The sequence below is a fragment of the Rhinolophus hipposideros genome, assembly GCF_964194185.1.
Source record: "Rhinolophus hipposideros genome assembly, chromosome: 2".
Taxonomy (NCBI): Eukaryota; Metazoa; Chordata; class Mammalia; order Chiroptera; family Rhinolophidae; genus Rhinolophus; species Rhinolophus hipposideros.
The window spans coordinates 52,583,460-52,599,205 of NC_138048.1; the positions used below are offsets into that span (position 1 = coordinate 52,583,460).

General features: G+C 35.8%; 1 protein-coding gene across 13 annotated transcripts in view; it reads right to left on the reverse strand.

Moving 5' to 3' along the window:
• Nucleotides 1-15,402, reverse strand: part of DLG1 (discs large MAGUK scaffold protein 1) — a 247,770-nt gene extending 232,368 nt beyond the window's left edge. For 12 of the 13 annotated variants that reach the window (XM_081073459.1, XM_081073475.1, XM_081073476.1 and 9 more), the window contains exons 1-3: nucleotides 14,921-15,402; nucleotides 14,407-14,456; nucleotides 13,577-13,708 (exon numbers count right to left, since the gene is read on the reverse strand). In XM_081073459.1, the coding sequence (XP_080929585.1) occupies nucleotides 13,577-13,708; nucleotides 14,407-14,425 (151 nt within the window). In that variant the 5' untranslated portion in view covers nucleotides 14,426-14,456; nucleotides 14,921-15,402. Of the gene's footprint in view, nucleotides 1-13,576; nucleotides 13,709-14,406; nucleotides 14,457-14,577; nucleotides 14,660-14,920 lie in introns of all 13 variants that reach the window. The other variant, XM_081073466.1, reaches the window with a different exon arrangement.
• Between the last annotated feature and the right edge of the window lie 344 nt (nucleotides 15,403-15,746).

The following is a 15,746-nucleotide window of genomic DNA, read 5'->3' on the forward strand; positions in this document are numbered from 1 at the left end:
CAAAAACTAAAAAGTATTGATGAGGACGTAGAGAAATTAAACCCTTGTGCATTACTGGTAGGAATACAAAATTATGCAGCTGCTGTGGAAAACAGTATGGTGATTCCTCAAAATACTAAACATAGAATGACCATTTGATCCACTTCTGGGTATACACCCAAAAGAAATGAAAGTACAGACTCAAACAAATACAGGAATACCTTGGAGATAGTGCAGGTCCAGTTCTCAACCACCACCAGAAAGCAATTATCTCAAGAAAGCAAATATCACAATAAAGCAAGTGACACGAATTTTTTGCTTTCCTGGTGCATATAAAAGTTATGTTTACACTACACTGTAGTCTATTAAATGTGCAATAGCATCATGTCTTAAAAAACAACGTATGTACCTTAAGAAATAGTTTATTGCTAAAAAATGCTAACTATCATCTGAGCCTTCAGTGAGTTGTAATCCTTTTGCTTGTGGAGGGTCTTGCCCTGATGTTGATGAAATGCAGTATCTGTGAAGCGCAATAAAGCAAAGTGCAATAAAACGAAGTATGCCTGCATGTGCACACCAGTGCTCACAGCAGCATTATTCACAATATCCAAAAGGGGAAAGCAACTAAAATGTACATCAATAGATGAATGGGTAATCAACAAAATGTGGAATATGCAAACAATGCAATATTATCCAGCCTTTAAAAACAATGCAATTCTGATACATTCTACAACTTGGGCGGATGAATCTTGAAGACATTATGCTAAGTGAGCATGTCATGAAAGGACAAATACTCTATGAGTCCACTTATATGAGGTACCTAAAATAGTCAAATTCATAGAGACAGAAAGAACAGTTGTTACCGGGGACGAGGGTAAGGCAGGAATGGGGAGTTACTGTTTACTGGTACAGAGTTTCAGTTTGAGATGATGAAAAAGTACTAGAGATGGATAGTGGTGATAACTACACAACAATGGAAATGCACTTAACACCACTGAACTGTACACTTAAACATGGTAAATTTTATTTTACGTAAATCACAATCACATTTTAAAAAAAACAAGCTGAGTGAGAGTCTAGGGGACCTTACATGAGTAAAGTGCATGGGATTTAATACATGAGTTTTATAATATCTATTTCAGCTACTTAGATATCTTTGTTTCTTATTGGGGTCAGAATAACTGATACTGCCAGATAATATACAACTTAAAAATAGATTAGTTATCATACTTGGCTACCTAAAACCATTTGCAGAACTACTAAAATATTTCTGTTAACACATGTTAACAGAACACACACAATACAGTATGGTGACGTTTTTGGTATGACAGTCTGTCACAGTTATCACTTTCCTTTAAAAAGAAAAACACACACAAACACACACACATCTTTAATCTTAACCAATATCTCATCTTGACTAACATTCCATAGTTCATATATTCTATTTCATTTGTCTACCACACTTCACAATTTGGGTGCCCCGTGACTATAGAGACGAGCAATGTAACACTTTTTCAGAAACTATGTCTCCATTACAATTCGTTCAGTTGTATCAGTCAAGATTTTTCAAGGTGCACCTAATAAAAATGGGCACCTCCTGCAAAAATTGCACTCACAGATTGAACTGTTCTTATGAGTCCAAAGTACATATATTTTATATTTCAAGTGCTATCAGCAGTCCTTGTTCTTCACAGTTAATCTACATTTTACATGTCAGAAGAGAATTGTATCACTGATCGTAACAAAAAAGATTTAGCAAAAGAAAATTATTGTGACAAGTATTTTTACAAAATAACATTCTATGATTCAAAATATTTAAAGTATTCTAAACTGGGGAGTTTATTACTGAATTCCACAAGATATCTGGCCTAAAGTAAAACGGAAGTTACTACACAAATAGAAATCAAAGAAAAAACAAAAACAAACACAGTAAATCTTAGCTTTATTCCAATTTCTATTTCCTGAAAATCTATTTAACATGCCAAACTCTTAAAATCCAAGTTATTCTCAAAGACCAACTTCATGAAAAAAAGAATAAGTTTACTTTGAACACTTAAGACATTCAATGAATACTAATGGAGTGAATATGTTTGGGAAGAAGAATAAAAGAATTAAACGAAGAGATATGATAAAACAATAATGTTTTGGAGAGATGGAAAAAATTATATAACACCTGAAGTTTTCCAATTTAAAACATCTAAAAAGTAAGTTTCTATAAAAAAATTGATGTTTAAATTTAAAGTACTACAGAAACCTAAGCATACATTTATTTTTAATTTCTAACACTATTCAAAAAATTGAAAATTAAATTAACCACCTCTTTCACAGGCATTGAAAATTTCTCAATTCTGGTTTATATAAGTCATTTTATATATTTCAAAATCCAATGTCAATAATAGGGCTACTCATAATTATATTAAAATAGATATACTTTGAAAGAAAATGTAACCTCAGCAAAGTAACATTTCAGTAATCACAGTTCTCAATACTATGTTATCAGGAATTGCCAACTTTACTAACCATTGTAAAATGAGAGTCCTTTAATAAACCTATGCAAACACTTAACTTGAGTTCAACTCTACACTTAAATCTTTACTATGAAAATGTAAAGAAAATGGGAGAATACAGGAGTAGCCAAAACGATTGCCATTTAATAGACAAGAGTGACTTCATACTCATCTGAAAATCCATATAGCTTACCCAGTTAGATAGATAGATATAGATATATTACACGCAATTAAAATAACTGATTACATTTTTATTTAATATTCTGAAAAAATTATTTCCTTTGCAAATACTGATACACTAAAACAAGCAAGAAGAGAAAACAAGAAAATGCAGGAATACTGAAACGTGTATTAGAGAAAAACTATCCTTTATTTAATTCACAATTAAAAACATTAATTTTGTTGAACCAACTGGATCAGTTTTCTCACTCTATTCTTCATTTTTCCCACAAGTGCAGTTCCTGAACAAAGATCTAAATTATAAGTTCACAAAACTACAATATGTACAACAGAAAAAATGCTCAAAAATTAAACTTGAACACAACCAGCCCAATAGAACAGAGAGAATCATTCTTATCTATTACAAAAATATGTATATTTTTTGAAATCTCTAAAATCACATATTTCAGAATTCTCAATTCTAACTAAAATTTTCTTTTAAGTAAAAAGTTGTCATTTACCTTTGTTATTTTCTTGCTAGAATTCAAAGTTTGCAATCACTGGAAATAAAAAATGTACAGAATTCCAAAAATATCTCAAAAGGGGCTGAGTCAAAGTTTTCTAGCTTTTAGTGATAACTGACATCACCCTAAACAGAGAAATTCACAAATCATGAAACATTTCTCAAACTAAAGAAATAAGGCAGTACTAAATCATGATCAGAGTAGGAAGTCTAATAAACACACTCAATGTGTAATAATTTAACATAATATAGGCAACATCTCTTATCTATGAGAAAATAACATTTAATGGAAAAATATATTAAGAAAACCTTAAAAGACACCTCAGCAAAGATGATACACAGATGGCAAATAAGCACATGAAAAGATGCTCCACGTATGTCATCAGGGAAATGCACATTAAAACAATGAGATACCACTGTATACCTATTAGAACGGCCAAAATACAGAACACTGACAACACCAAATGCTTGCGAGGACACGGAGCAATAGGAACTCACATTCATTGATGCTGGGAATGCAAAATAGCACAGCCACTTTGGAAAACAGTTTGGTGGTTTGTTACAAAGCTAAATACACTTTCCATACAATCCAGAAATTGCACTCCTTGGTATTTACCCAAATGAGTTGAAAATTTAAGTGTCTGCACAAAATCCTATACACAGATATTTGTAGCAGCTTAATTCATAATTGACAAAACTTGGAAGCAACCCAGCTATCCTTCTATAGGTGAATGGATAAACAAAACATGGGACATCCAGACAATGCAGTATCATTCAGTACACACATACACACACACACAGAGCTATCAAGCCATAAAACGATGTGGAGAAACCTTAAATGCATATTACTAAGTGAAAGAAGCCAATCTGAAAAGGCTACATGCTGTGTGATTCCAACTATACGACATTCTAGAAAAGGCAGAATTACGGAAACAATAAAAAGTGATTGCCAAGGGTTGGAGGTAGGAGAGGGATGAACAGGCTACTGAGTACAGAAGACTTTTTAGGACAGTGAAATTACTTTGTATGCTACTATAATGGTGATTGCATGTCATTATACATCTTTCCAAACCTATAAAATAAAGGTAAACTATGGACTTTGGATAATAACGATGTGCTCATGTAGGTTCATCAACTGTCATAAATGCACCCGCTGATGGGGGATGTTGGTAATGGAGGAGGCTATGTATGTGTGGGGACAGGGAGTATATCAGAAATCTCTGTACCTTTCTCTCAGTTTTGCTATGAACCTAAACCTGCTCTTAAAAACGAAGTCTTTAAAAAAAGATATATAAAAAATGCATATAAATATACATACATATATATATATATATATATATAAAAATATATAAAGCCATGAAAAAGACAGAAAAACCTTAAATGCATATCGATAAGTGAAACAAGCCAATCTGAAAAGGCTACATACTGTGATTCCAATATGACATTCTGGAAAAGGCAAAACTATGGAGACAGTAAAAAGATGACTGGTTACCAGGGGTTGTGGGGGAGGGAGGAGGAATGAACAGGAATACACAAGCAATTTTTAGGGCAGTGGAACTATTCTGCATGATACTATAATGGTGGAAATATGTCAAAGCAACAAAGGTGTATGTCAAGTTTATCAATTGATAACACAAAGAGTGAACCTTAATTTAAATTACGAACTTCAGTCACTAACAATATACTAATACACTGGCTTACCAACTGCAACAAATGTACCACACTAATGCAAGATGTTAATAACAAGGGAAAATGGGAGTGAGAGGTGTGGTGATGCTGTGGGAACTCTGTACTTTCCACTCAATTTTTTCAGTAAACCTAAAACTGCTGAAAAATTAAAGTCTAATAATTTAAGAAAATATATAAGGGAGTATACTAATATATAAGGGAGTAAAATGTATAAGGGAATAACAGATGTATATTTTAAAAAGCAATCTCAAACTATTTCAAAATACTTTCCCATGTATTAAAGATTTAAATGCTAAAAATAGAAGCCATGAAAGAATTTAAACATATGTAAATGTTTTTATAATCTTGGGGATAGGAAAGCCTTTCTAAGCATGATATCAAGGGCACAAAGTACAAAAACAATGGTAAATCTAACTATACATAAATATATCTGTATGTTAAAAAAATCAAAGTTTAAAAATAAATGACAAAGGAAGCTAGTTGCAACTTACATGGCAGAATTGGTATCTCTAACATAGATTTTATACCTCTAAGAAGAAAGGAAAAAAAGGTGGTTGGAGGGACAAATGACAGGAACAAGTAATTCACAAAAGAAATTAAAATAAATGATGTAAGAAAATTCTTACATCATTGGTTATTTCTTTAATCAAAGAAATACACAATAAAACATCAAAATGGCTAAAAGTATATTCCACATATCAGAGTAGAAGATATTAAAAAGATGGATAATACTCTGTCTTTTAAGGTATAGTGAATTAGTCATTCTTCCCCATACTGCCTAAAAAAATTAAATTGATATGACATTTCTAAGGGTAATTTAACAAATTAAATCAAAAGCTTTTTTAAAATGCACATCCCCTTTACCACGCAATTCATTTCTAGGAATTTATCCAAAGGACATAATAAAGAATGTAGAAAAAAGAGGCATATACAAATGCAATGCTGTTTATAGTTCAGAAAAAGTACATGCCTAAATGCTCCTAGAAAATCATTAATAAAACAACAATAAATCTATACAGTGTAAACAGTCATTTAAAATGGTACAAATCTATTAAAATGGAAAGACATCCAATAATAAATTTTGCAGTATAAAAATAGTTAATGTGTATAGCACAGAGAAATCACATTATATGCCCTTAAACCCAACTGCAGCACTTCCCTCCACCAAAAAAAGGGGCAATTCTACATATCAGTCCACCCAGTAAGTAAATGTCACAAACAAAAAATTAGAAGGGAGAAGATTGTTCCCTTGGGTACTGTCCATTTTCAGGTGCCTCTCATAATGTGAGTATATCTCTATATCTTAACTGTGCTGAGTATGATTCTAGAATTATATGCTTTTAATACAAGAGGTCACTATTTGACAAGCCAACTACTACTTCATCTGTTGCTGAACTCAAGAAACAATTATTACATTTCACTAGAGGAAAAAAATAATTGTAGTTAATGAGGCACAATGTTAAATTCCTGAAGGATTTTCATGGATAATTTTAATCTGATGTGATTTTTTTCACCTTACATGATAATTTTAAATATCAATCCCAATGTAGGAAATAATTCTGTTTTACTTGTGGTGGGAAGTTTGTTTTGCAAAATGAAAGTGTGTGTGTGTGTGTGTGTGTGTGTGTGTGTGTGTGTGTGTGTGTGTTTAAAGAATAACATTCTGAACTGAACATTCACCCTATGGAAGGACAGAAGGCTGAATAAACACTGAAATATAACCTGCCATTGCAGAGGAAAAAATTGTATCAGTTAATTGACTAAAAGCAAGTACAATGTTTTTATTAACTAAAACATACACTAGTAAAATCTACTCCAGCACAGACACACAGCTTTCTTCTAAGCCAATGTACATTTAAATAGCCATTTTGATCCCCAAAGAAAAAGATCATATAAAATTTTAAAGTATTACAATTTGTGTTTCACACTAGAAATGGGAAAAATATCAAGCCAGTGTCCAAAAATAAATTATTTCAACAGTTTACTATTTGACTAATATTCACATGCATATTCTTTAAAACAAGGTGTGTATCAAAAGGAACAAAGCTTCTCAGAAATGGCTGATTCCAACGCTGGGGCAGATATGTACAAGATGAACCTGGAAAATCTTGTTATGTCAAAAGAAAGGAAGTACTAAAAAAATGATGGGGGCATGTCATAAGGACAAAGGAGCAAGCTTGAGAGGGCTCCCACTAGATAAACCTGGGACGATCTGAGCACCAAAATTATTAAGGATGATAATAAATTATCAATCACAGAGAGAGAGAGAGAGAGAGAGAGAGAGAGAGAGAGAGAGAGAGAGAGAGAGAGATGGGAGGGCTTTTAATTACAGTAAAATGCCAAGTATTAACTGGAAAATGTAGAGAATTACTGCTGTTACAAAACTGTCATTTTTCAACTGTCATTTTCACATAGTAAAAACTGGTTCAGGCCAAGTATTATCAATGAATGCTAAATTCTAGGTGGAAGTTTTGCTAAAAAGAAGGAAACATGCATGGTGTTAAACTGTGTCCCCCACATATTGCTTACAATATGCAAGGGGGAAAAGCAGTGACTATAGAGTAGAGAAATCACATAACAACTTAATTTGGTGATCAAAATCAACATCACCAATGAAGGACAGAAGATATCGTATACCTCTGGATATACAGAACCCTAAAGAATACGAGTATATAACTTGAATCTAAACACAAGCAAATAGGGTTTCCAGGCGGGAATTCCCGCCCGTTCTCAGGAATTTTTTTCGCTTTCCCATTCCCGAACCCCGTTTCCCAGGAAACGGGAAAATCGGCTCCTTGAACCCAGGTGGTTGGTAGTATCGGCCATCACTTTGTAGAAATGATTCATCATGGAGAACAGAAAACAGTTTGTATCTCAGGATTCGGGAACGGGAAAGTGAAAAAAATTCCTGAGAACGGGTGGGAATTCCCGCAAACAAAACACAAACCCCAAATGAGAAACATTACATTAAAAAAAGAGTGGTGGGGAACTGTATTATTCAAAAATGTCAATATCATAAAAGACAAAGGAAGGCTGTGGAAATGTGCCCACATTAAAGGAGACTAAAGACACGTGACAACTAAATGCAACACCTGGGCCAAGACCGGTGTACTGGAAAAATAATTAGAAGAGGAAATATTTAGTAGGGAAAATATAACCCTACATTTATGAAATAGCTTAAACTAGAAGAAATATTTATAGGTGCTTTTACAGCTCTGTGATTACAAGGTTCTAAAGAGAATTCAACCAGATTCAATAAGCACTGCATCAGAGGAGTAGTAAGCAATACTATTAGCAAGTAATCTAATTCAATCAAAACCACCAACTGAAAAATTAATAAAATTTTCCTTCAATTCCATGTTTTAGCCAATAATACAATCCATATCGTCTTATGTGTTCTCAAACCTAGCCTGCAAAGTTAGCAAAGTTACACACACACACACACAGTTAGCAACAGACTAAACTATAGCATCACTGGGACCAATAATAAGCCATAAAAAATCTAAGAAATTCTGACATTTACCATTATAGCTGCAAGTCTACAAACTTTGATTACCAATACACTTTTCAAAATGTGTAAATTCCACCATATTCTCCTTCAAAGTAAACTTTTAAAAAAATACCACTGGCCCTACAGATCAATATCTACCGTGTTTCCCCGTAAATAAGACCGAGCCAGACCATCAGCTCTAATGTGTCTTTCGGAACAAAAATTAATATAAGACCTAGTATTATATTATATTACATTATAGCCGGTCTTATTTTGATATAAGACCGGGTCTTATATTAATTTTTGCTCCACAAGACGAATTAGAGCTGATGGTCAGCTAGGTCTTATTTTTGGGGAAACACGGTATGTTAAACATGCTTGTTGTTAGTGTTCTTTATCACATTAAAACATTCAATTTTTGATAAAGAACATCCTAATGGTTGACAGTGAGGAGAGGCTCTGGACTCAGATTTGCTGAGTTCAATTTCTAGCTCCACAATTTGGTACCTAAGGGTCCTTGGACAGAAGACGTCATCTTTCAGTGCCTCAGTTTTCTAACCCATAAAATGGTATAATCATCTCATAGGTGAATATACACCTCATAGGTGAATATACAGCTCATAGGTGAATATACACTTCATAGGATTATGATAACTGATACTTATATTAGCACATAGAAAGAGCTCAATAAATGTTAGACATTATTACTTTTCACACACACCTAAAAAAGTCATACCCTGACATCCATTAGGATAGCCACTGCAAAGAAAATTGAAAATAACAAGTATCAGCAAGAGTGTAAACAAATTGGAACCCTTCTGCACTATTGGTGGGATTGTAAAATTATGCAACTGCTATGGAAAACAGTATGGTGGCTCCTCAAAAAATTAAAAATATAACTACCATATGATCCCACAATCCCACTTCTGGGTATATAGCCAAAAGAACTGTAAGCAGGGTCCCAAAGAGATATCTGCATACCCACACATTCATAGCAGCAATATTCACAATAGCCAAAAGATAGAAACAACCCATCGATGGATGAATGGATAAACAAAAACGTGGTATATACATACAACAGAATTATTCAGCCTTAAAAAGGGAGGCAATCCTGTTACAGACTATAACATGTACGAACCTTGACATTAGGCTAAGTAAAATAATTAGGCCAGTCACAAAAAGACAAATACTGTATGATTCCCCTTACATGAGGTATTTACAGTAGTCAAAATCATGCAGAAAGTAGAATGGTGGTTTTATCAGGGGCTGGGGAGAGGAGGAGGAGGAAGAAAATTGTTGTTCAATGGGTATAGAGTTCCAGTTTTGAAAGATGAAAAAGTTCTGAACTATTTCACAGTAATGCAAATAATCTTAACACTACTGAACTGTACATTTAAAAATGGTTAAGCTGGTACATTTTATTTTTTTATAGTTAAAAATAAAAAAGGAATCATCCTTTGAAACCAAATATAACAAACTTAAATGTCCTTTACCATACCAGGGGTGCCAAAAACATGTATACACAGGACATCACACCCCAATATACTGAGTATTACAATTTTAATACAGTGTTTTCCTTTCTTAAAATGTGTAAACATTTTTTTGGCACGCTCTGTATTTACAAGGGTTAGTGAAGCTATTAGTTAGTGGAATAGCAACAGATAAGTAGGAGCTAACAAATCTCAGAAATGGACTGTTATAAGACATCTTCATTTCGAAGTAAGCAAAAATAAAAAATAAAACGATGCATTAAAATAAGCTTGTTATATATTGTAGACACAATATACAAATCACATGACTCAACTTACTCGAGTCTTTAAAGCCAACCTGATACTAAGCCCAGGTTTTGCTCCTGTGCACAAGAAAAGCAGATGAGTCCTCTGATCCCGTGAGTGTAACCCCAAGGGTATAGACTGACATGAAATCTCTGAGGAATACCAAGGTCATCATCTCAGATACCAGACAAACCTAAGAATCAGAAATGACCTCAAACCACTATGGATTTGAACACATGAACTCCGACTATAATCAAACCATATCCCAGCTTTACTCACAAAATTTTCAAATAAAGTATTTTAAAAATGAGAATATAAAATCAAATATATTAAGTTTTCAAATTGCTCTCACCTAAATCAGGGATTAAAATTAGGCAGACTTTATCTCAAATTTATTCAAAAATGATCACCAGATGTTTTTAGTAATAAATTTTAGTAAATAAATATTTAGTAATAATAAATATTACTAAAATTTAGTAATAAATTTTAAACAAATATATAGCTCATGGATTTTTTTTAGATATAACTTTAAATATTAAGCTCTAAAGAAACAACTTATCAGCTGAAACTCAAAAGTTAAAAAAACTTTTCTGCTTTCAATCATTTTTTAATCTTCAAGCCATCCTTCAAGGATACTACCAAGCATAAGAGCTAGAACAATGATTGTCATGTTATTGAATTGAGAATATAGATATTGAGGATATGAATTAGAAGATGCACCATACTTTCATGTTCCTCTAGAATGTAAAATCACTGCCAACATACATCAGTTATGAAATGCATCCCAAATTCAAGGATATCAAAATACCTAAAACTGGTATCTTAGAACTGATATAACACAAGATGTACATGCTTGTCACTATGAGTGACAACCCCAAGGTACCAGAAACATAATCTATCGACTACAGGGGGAGTGGGGGGAATTAACATTTCTATAACACCAAAACCCCAAACCTCACCTTTTTTTAACCCCTGACCTTTTTTTTAAATGCATGAAAACAGTTAATACAAACTACCAGTTCAAAGAATCAATAAATAATTGATGCCAAGGAAGTAAAAAGATAATTCACTATACCTTAAGTAAATGATTTCCAAACTCAAGAGTCAAGAACCTAAGCACCAAACGATTTCTGAACAACTCAGATGGTCAAGACCCATGTCTCCTTTAATCCAATGGTCCATATAGCAGCTCGGAGGACAGAGTGCCACCGAGTAAAGGGAAAAACAGTTAATCCAGGATTTTTCAGCACACGCTATAAAAACAATGGATTCTGGTATAGTTTAGGGCGACTTACAAGTATAGAGTACATTCTCACACTGTCAAAAACAATGGAGCAGGTGCAGAGGAAAAAGAAAATCTTACTGACCTAAAAATTTTCAGACTAAGAAAAGTAATAAAGGCTAATAAATTAACCCAATTTCAGCAAACACAACAGAACGCATTTATTTAGTAGTGTCAACAATTCAATTACAGGATATAAACATACAAACACCTCCACTAAGTTTACCTGCTTCAAAATTCCTAAAATCTATTACTTTCCATACACCAAAATCTGATACCACATCCCATAAAACAATATAAGTTAATCTAAATATCAAAGTAAATTCACAACCAATGAAATTATACAGGACAAACAAGATTCACAAATACAACCTTAATAATTAGAAAACTACTAGAATTCAATTATGTATAAGAATAGATACAAATATATGGTGATGGAAGGAGAACTGGCTCTGGGTGGTGAACACACAATGTGATATATAGATGACGTATTACGGAATTGTACACCTGAAACCTATGTAACTTTACTAACACTTATCACCCCAATAAACTTAAAAAAAATAAACACATTCAAAACAGACAAGGAAGAATATGTAAAAAAATTCCTCCAAACATAGGAAATCTACCTCTTGTCTATAAAGAAATCTAAGAATCATAGATTGTTTGGTTACTTCACACACCATTTAATTTTCTTAAGTTGCAGACTCCACAGAGGAAGACTGTTGTATCTAACTCTACATCTATATGTAAACAAGGACGTATTTTTTTCCTAAACATTCCTAAGTTTAACTTTGATTTAGAAAACCAAATAACTAAAAATGACTTTTTCCCCTTCTTTTGTTGTTTTTTCAGAAGAATCCAATTTGATCACCCATTTGGACCTTCAACATTAGAGCTTAGCAATTACGATGTAAAAGGTGCCCATCAGTTTAACAAAAAATGCAAAATCTTGCTAATTTTTAAAGATGGGTGACAGGCACATATAGCAGTTCATTATACTGTTCTCTCTATTCTTGCAAATGTTTTTTTCAAGTTTATAATGTTACATTTTTTTAATTGTTCAGGTGTTTTGAGTGGTCTTCTTTAAAATCTTCTTTAATTCTAAAACAAATTTAGTAGAAAGTATCAATTTACCAATAAGTTCTTTGACAGAGTACACTAAGTTAAAGGTAGTCCTTAAATCATATCAAAAGTTATTTTATCAACAGATATATGTAAGCCATATCTCCTTGGAAGTTACTGAGGAAACAACTGTAATTCAATGAAGCATACGTCCTATTTTAATATGTTATAGAGTCAATAACTAATTAAAAAAGTACTTCATTCTTAGAATTGAAGGGGACAAATTTTCTACTTCAGTGGTTCGCACACTTTTTGAGGCACCTGGAGGAGAGGCCAGAGATAAATCACCCCATTTTTATAATGGGGATTGGTTACAAAATATGAGATTTTGTTTTAAAAAAGGATCTGACTACTTTGAAAAAAGGCTTAGTAACCACTGTTGCATTGCACCCACATAGTACAGTGACCTAGAAAAGATTGAATGATTTGTATAATGTTATTTAATTAATGACAATGTCAGGAATAGAATTCAGGACTTATAACTATTTGTCCAGTTCTCCTTTAAAACAATGCACCATCTCAAATTTAAGGTACAGTTAAGAATAAAACTGTTTCAATTTTCTTGTTTATAAAATAAGATTGGACAAAATCATCTCTAAGACCATTTTCCAGATCTAAAATTCTGACTCCCAGTTTAAACAGAAGTCTATGTTAATGTAACGAATGTTCTTAAACATAGCAGAACTCTTCAAACATTTTCAGGCACTCCAAAGAAATTCAAGTCACAGAAACAAGCTAACAGTTATTCAGTTCTAACCTTTTGGGTTTGGAAACATTTTTGTAACCAGTCCCTCTTTTAGTTGTTAATGCTAGGATGTGAAATATTGTTTTCTAGGACTGAAATAATCATACTGAAAGCTTTTTCAGTTCTTAGATATTTTGGAAAAGGATATTGGCCTATCAAAATATGCAACTCACTGGATGTTAAAGTTACTGAATGCCTCACAGAGAACCAAGTACATCACTGTCTTAAGTCTTAAATAAACAAATTCAGAGGAGCATTAAACCTAGCTGACACATAATGGTCACAAATAAAATTTTAATTCCCACCTATTAAAGCCTGAAAGAGGTTGCTCTGAAATATGTTTATAACTCGTTCTATGGAACTTCTGAGCTGTCTGTCTTCAGTCTGGCTTAGTTTTGAACGATATTCCTCCAAAAGGTGCAATGCTCTCTGGGTATCTGAGAAGAAAAATAGAGTCTGATTAAACTTATATATTTACAAGAAAGTATTACACACTAGCTATGTAGCAAATGATTCTGTAAAACATCTAAATAGTACCCAAAATCCTTCTCGTCAATAGATGTTACTATGTTCATGTATACACATATTCCCTAGAATGATCCAAAAAAAATTTAAACATGTCACAGTAGAAAAAGGAGGAAGGTGAGTAGTTTGTAATAAATGTCTGGTAGGTAGACAATAAAAGATAATTTGATAAAAGTATTAGTAACATAGTTTCAGCTGATCTGATATGCAAAAGCAGATTATCTACAATTGGTCATTATAATCCAAAGCTTAAATGTTTCAAAATACTAGCTGTTAGCCAGTTCCACATTTGCTCACAAAAGTGTTTAGTAAGAATGATAGTGAAATATTAAAACACCAATTCAGAGTTTTTAAACACATTTCTGAGGGGAAAAAATTGCCTCTCGATAATCACTAGAGAGACGCCAAGGTAAAAAGTTTGACAAACATACAGGTGTTTCCATCTTCTGAATGACGTGAGGCTTCGATTCCCTAAGTAGTAAGGCTAGCTAGCACTGTGCCATCTCATCCGAGTTCCACAAACACTTTTAAAACACAAGCAATGAGAAAAGAAAAAGACATACAGAAAAGCAAGTGACATCCACAAGAGATCTCCGAAATAAATTCTCACCTTGCTTCCGGACCGGCATTTTTCTCCAGAATCAGGAAGAGAGTACACACCTTTCAAAACACAAAACAGAAAGGAAAAAAGAACTAAAGAAGAGAACACAATCCTGGTTCAACTAGGATTCCCCCCTACATCTCAAATCGAAAAACTCCCCGCCGTATTGGAAAAGCTCACCTGGCAAAGTTTTCCCAAGTGAAAGGAAGGTCCTCAGTGTCAGTCAATTTAGACAAGCTTTTACCTAGGGGTGGGTACCTCTCTGCAAATTAAGCGCAGGCAGAAGTCGGCTTCCAAATTGTCTTCGAAAGCTGCCCCCTCTCCAAAGGGCACCCAGTGCCTAGACGCGGGGCCACCCCTCCCCCGGCAGAAGCATGCACACTCCCCACCTGCTACCGGCGGGGAGGGGGCAGGAGGAGGGAAGAGGCGCTCCGACCCTCAGCCCCCTGCGCCAGCGGAGGCTGTAAAGCGCTCCGCGAAGGGACCGGCGGGGCTCATCCGCCCGCCCTGCCCGGGCCCCTACCTCTCGCTTGTCCTTCTCCCGGCTCGCTTCCTCCGGGCGACTCCAACGGGGGCCGGACAGGGCAGCGGCCGCGCTCCACGACGCCCTGGTGCCCCACATGCACACCTCCGCGGGCCCCCACACCTGCGGCACCGCCACAAAGTTCCCGAGAGCGGCGTGCGCTCGGAGCTGGGGTGCGCCGCGATCCCACTCGGGGCGGTTCCCCCGCCCTGCTCCGCTCCACGTCCCCCCGCCCCGCCCGGGGCCAGGAGCTGAGCTGAGAGGGGTGAGGGAACGGGGGAGGAGCTCCCCTCGGCGGCCGCACCCCCACTGCCTCTTCCTCCTCCCCGGCCGAGGTCGCCGCCGCCTCCTCACTCGCCGCAGCCAGCTAGCCCGCTCGCCCTCTTCCCTCCTGGCCGCCCCACCCCCGGAACCTCGCCTCCTTCGGCGCCCCCGACCGCTCTCCCCCCAAACTTTCCGCCAAGATGGCGGCCCCGGGGCTGGATGGCCGCGCCCCCACGTGATCGCTTTCCCGGCGCTCTCAGCCAATGGGAAGTGAGGAGGCGGCTCGCGCCGAGCCCCGGGCTCTCAGCGCTGCTACCTTGGGGTTGGAAAAGGGAGGAGGGCCGGGAGGGGGCTGGGGAACGCGGACGGGGACCAGCGGAGCATCCCAAGTGATCCCCGTCTCTTAAAGGGGCGCCGCCGTAGACGCTCTGAGGACAAAGGAGTGACACATGGACTCTACAGGTGGTCTGGGATGGCCCTGGCTGAGCCCGCCCTCACCTCGCCCTAGCCCACCGGGGTGTCCTCGGTTCCGAGCGAGCCGCCAGCCAGGCCCGGGAAGGTC